At 45.6% G+C, this 4,806-nt stretch overlaps 1 protein-coding gene across 4 annotated transcripts in view; it reads right to left on the reverse strand.

The window, feature by feature from the left end:
• The window catches only part of kirrel1a (kirre like nephrin family adhesion molecule 1a), a 49,294-nt gene extending 44,889 nt beyond the window's left edge, over window positions 1–4,405 (reverse strand). For all 4 annotated transcript variants that reach the window (XR_004654566.1, XM_034856724.1, XM_034856722.1 and 1 more), the window contains exon 1: window positions 4,132–4,405. Coding sequence is in view for 3 of the 4 variants with exons in the window: in XM_034856724.1 (XP_034712615.1) it covers window positions 4,132–4,177 (46 nt within the window). In the remaining variant the exon portion in view is untranslated. The remainder of the gene's footprint in view (window positions 1–4,131) is intronic.
• Window positions 4,406–4,806: the final 401 nt, after the last annotated feature.

Here is a 4,806-nt window from a genome sequence, read left to right on the forward strand (position 1 = left end):
CTCTATCAGGCTTCACCCACCTGCCCGCGAGACTCCCCCTCTTTGTCTCACCCAAAACAACTTTTTCTGCAACCCGCCTCACCCCCTCCCTATCACCCCAAATTGGTCCTCGCTGCAGAATGTGGCCGTGCAGTTACAGGAAAAACAAGCCCAATAGATTCAGTCAGATGTGATAAAGTGTTCCTCTCTTGCTTGGGGGACTCTGCATAAAGAAACATTTTTAAGGGGATGTGTGTGTGTGTGTGTGTGTGTGTGTGTGTGTGTGTGTTTCCCTCCGTCATTTTAGAACTTGGATGCCCCAGGCTTGTCAAACACAATCAGATTACGGGGCCTTTAAATCCCGGGGCTTCACCGTGGAGGAACGTGTAGCCGTAGAGGGTGCTCAAAGGAAATGTGTACACTTCTTTTTTTTTTTTTACCGGATGTTTCCCTGACCACCAGTTTGATACTGAATTATCTGACTAAATTCGTCAGTAACCCATCAGGTTTTTTTTACTCAATCGTCTGAATGCTGGCACGTTAGCTGCTTCTTTTGTTTCTCAGGCGCCGCTTCAAAAAGCATTACGGGGCACTCGTGTCCAGTGGAATGATCTTAAACAAACGTATCAACTTGAGAGCAGCCATCACCATGTCAAATGACCTGACCAAAAAATGACCAAATCCCGCCGCGACAGAAATGCCAAGAATTTGTAGATTGAATGGAACCCAATGGAGAACAACTGTACTGTACGTTATAACATTACAGGGTCAATTCTCATGAGCTTTACAACTGGTTCACTGATTGCTTTCAGTGGCTGGTGTCAATTAGAGATGCTTTTCACTAAACAGGCTTCATTCAGATTCAGTAAAAAAAAAAAAAAAAACATCACCCGAATTTGCACATCATCGGTAGGATGCTCTCTCCAGAGCCATACCTCGCTCGCTGGGATCAAAATTAAAAACAGACTTCTAGGTCACTCCAGATCTACACCCAGGAGCCGGAAAGGGTTCCGCATGGCACCACATAATGGTACAAAAGCACTAAAACCATGGCAGAACACCTTCAGGTTCACAGAGATATGAATAGTTCTATAAATAATAATCCATAAGGTCATCTCATCCGAGGATGTTGACAAGTTTGAGTTGCTCAACGGTGCTTTAACCCCCCAGCATCAACGTCCAGAAGGCGACGTGGGGGGTTTAAAAACCCAAACACAGTATGAGTTCCTTCAGGTTGCACATTTTTCTTCATCAGCCACAGTAGAAATTGTTCATTAATTAAATGTATCCTAGAGATTATCTGAGCACAAACTAGTGCTCCCAAGTGCCGTTTTAGTGGTCATTACATCCCACTATGTCCCTATTTTTTTTGTAACCAATACTAAGTGCTTCAAGTTCTCCAGATCTGCATGAGCTTAATGAAACGGAGGTCTTGGTTCGTTGGATTAGCTCAAGATTTTTGGATGTTATTGTGAAAACATAAAAGCCATTACTTGCTGTGTTATGGGATATTTGTTTACCCAGCAGTATCGCATAGAGAGCGGAAAAATGTATTTCGATGAAAATGTCTCTGAGAATTCCTGGCAAGAATGCATCAAATGTTGTTAATCAGCGGTTTTAACAGAGTGTTTTAGTATCGCAATGGATTCTTTATGAGGCTTTCCCAATTCTTCATTGTTATTTGAACTATTACAGCCCACTTTGAGTCGTTAACATCACATGAGAGGTAGTAGAAACACTTTGCTGATCAAAAAACCCTTGGGCAACCCTTCTTTTTCTGGGTGTAAAAAGCCCCCTGAACGTGTCTGACTCTTCCATTATCTGATTATTTTGACTTCGACTCTGTCTGAGGTCTACGCTTCACGGCTCGGCTGTGTGATTCAGGGCCAGCAGCTCGTGGCCTCTGTCCGCACAAAAAGACAGAGGCTGACAAATGGCACACCTGCACTGGAGCCTTTGTCCGAGTCAGCACTTGAGCCGAGCGTCTGGGCTATAGGTGCAGTGCTGCAAGTCCAGCCTCAAGGCTCTCCTGCTCATTAGGAAGTTACAGGCTTGTGTTTGCGATGATTGTTTATGCAGTAACATTTAACAGCTGCATTAATGGTGGCGCTTGCTCGGGACTTATGACCAAGTTGGTGTGTAGGTATACAACGCTGGGATGCTAAATCAATCACTCCAGTGGTGTTGCTAGTAGAGATACAGTCAATCGAAATCACTTAAGAAACATTTGGATTCACAAAAGCTTTAATTAGCTGCTCGACTAATAATAACCCCGCAGTCATTAGCACTACTAGGCAATTACATGTGTGCAAATTGCAGGCCATGAAATTCTGTTTTACTTGTCTAATGAAGAGATAAGAGTCTGGGTGCTCTTAAGGAAAAAAAGCGCCCGACCTTACGCAAGTATGATCTCTTTTGAGGTGCTAATCGTTTCATCTCTCTCCGGGTTAGGTTTACTCATCGCACCCAAATGCAAAAAAAAAACCCACAGTGTAACATTTGAGACTGTGCTTTTATTACACCGTTTTAAATCTCACGAAACAAAATGCAGCCTGCTAATCTCGTCTTCGGGAAAACCCTTGGAGAGCAAATGTCTTTTTGTTTGAGAGCCCAACATGGAGTTCTAACGGATTACACAGTTGTAACAGTGCAACAACAGACAATAGGACGCATGGCTTCACACATGCAAATAGGCTGTGTGTTTGTGTTTGCTTATGCACATCTGCAAGTGTTACTGAGATAGTCGTGTGGACTGAACGGTTTATGAGTGGACAGACAGGGCAACAGCATGTGACAAAGTGTCTCGATGGCGAGAGAAGGAGGGGGGGGGGGTCTGTGTGACGATTCCCACATCGTGTCATGTGTGGATTCGCAAAATCGCCTGATTTGTCGATGAAAAGCGAGCCTGCTGTGTATAGATTGTGGTGTGCTTGCGTGAGACCCCAACAACACACTATGGGTGGATGCTGAGCACGGCGAGGCTGGCTGAGCGATACAAAGCCTGGCAGACACGGTGACATCATCCCTTTCCATACCTTCCCTTCCCCGAACACGCCCCCTACCTATGATGAAGTGATGGACCGGCCGGGCCAGCCGCCAGCAATTCACGCTCCCGGTCAGCCAAGGTAGACAATAGAGAGAGAAAAAAGGTGGTTTGCTGTGGCAGCGTGGCCACGACGATGCACATGCTGTATGTGTCTCGATCAAACAGGTAGCTTATAAAAAGATTACAACCATCCTCCTACTTCAGCCTCCCGTCTCCCAGCAACTCGGCTCCAGCTGGGATTATCATAAGCCAATAAACTACCTGACACCCCACAGGTACAGGGGGGGAGCAGATGCATGGGCGCCGCTGCAGCTGCTACTGCACACGCCTCATTGTGCTGTTAAAATGCACAGAGAGGGGGGAAATGGGCTTTGTGTCAAGCACACAGGTAGGACACAAGGACAGGAGCAGCAGAGGGGCGGTGTGTGTGTGTGTGTGTGTGTGTGTGTGTGTATCACTACAGAGGCTGGTAGCAGTGGTCTCATTGACTGATAAGCCATTGAGATGCGATAGCAGTGTGGAAGTGCTGCCGGCATGTAGAGCAGCGCTGGTCAATCACTGTCATTCCCGTCACGTCTTCAGCGCCTCACCACGGCCAGGGCCGTGTGAATAACGCCAGCGCGTGCTCGTCATATATGCAAAAGGTCATTAAGTCCGGTGGGCGCGCGCGCGTCATGTTCAAGTTGGACGAACGCACGCGCACGCAAGGACCGTCTTTTGTTATACATTATTATTATTACATTATATCCGCACGAGTATAGAGGCGCGCGACAATGGTCATAAAAAAAAATGTGGCGATCCATTGCTGCGGTGCGGACACGCAGACACACACGCGCTCACACGTAGCTGCACGTGCGCGTACACACACGCCTAAGGTGATCCATTGCTGCGGTTCATGAGGGAATGCTATGAAATCATGTTATATGCCTTTCTCTTTTTCTCCCCGACACACACACACACACACATACACACTTCTGAGGGAATAGGCTAGGCTACTAACGGTGGGCTCTGTCTCGTTTAAAGCTTCTGTAGTTTCACACAATACTCATTTTAAACATTATTTTGCCGTGAATGATGCGCTAAAAAGATGAGAAATGCAGTCTTACCAGTTTGAAAACTCAACAGCAAACTCAGGAGCAGCAGCCTCTGCATGGTTCAGCCGACCAATAAGTCCGTTATTGGCTCAAACCTCCGTGAGGAAAGCATCAAAAAGCGGGAGTTTACTGACTTTATTAATAATTATACAAAGAACAATAATCCTCCTGCGTCGTCCTTCCTCGGTTGTCCGCTGATACGGTTTGGACTCGCTAAGCTTTTACACCATTTCACTCCTTTTTTCACCTCTCTCCTCTTCTTTGCTCTCCAGCGACAGTCCGTTTTCTACTCTACACTGAGGCGCTAAGCTAGCACCAATGACTCAACAGACTTCCGGTCACTTTCTTCAAAGTAAAGTCCACAGTAAAGCTAATACACTGGTAGAGAATGTTAAGTAATTGCAATTACTAAATCTTAGATAGCCCAGTAATACATTAACAACAAATGTGGCTGGCAACTCATATAATAAATACATAACATTTTTTATAGATCATATTTAAAGTGTGCACTGTGTTTCAGAGGTTGAATTAGGTTTTTCTTTAAAATAGAAAATATTTCCTTCAAAATAAAAGCCGTCTTCCGATGTACAAGGATGACATCAGCGTGCACAGTGACCTTCGGTTACCCAGAATCTTTTCTGGCAATTGCCATTATTCGATTTTTTTTTGGAGGGGGGGGGGGGGGGG

Source organism: Etheostoma cragini, chromosome 19 (assembly GCF_013103735.1).
Source record: "Etheostoma cragini isolate CJK2018 chromosome 19, CSU_Ecrag_1.0, whole genome shotgun sequence".
Classification (NCBI taxonomy): Eukaryota; Metazoa; Chordata; class Actinopteri; order Perciformes; family Percidae; genus Etheostoma; species Etheostoma cragini.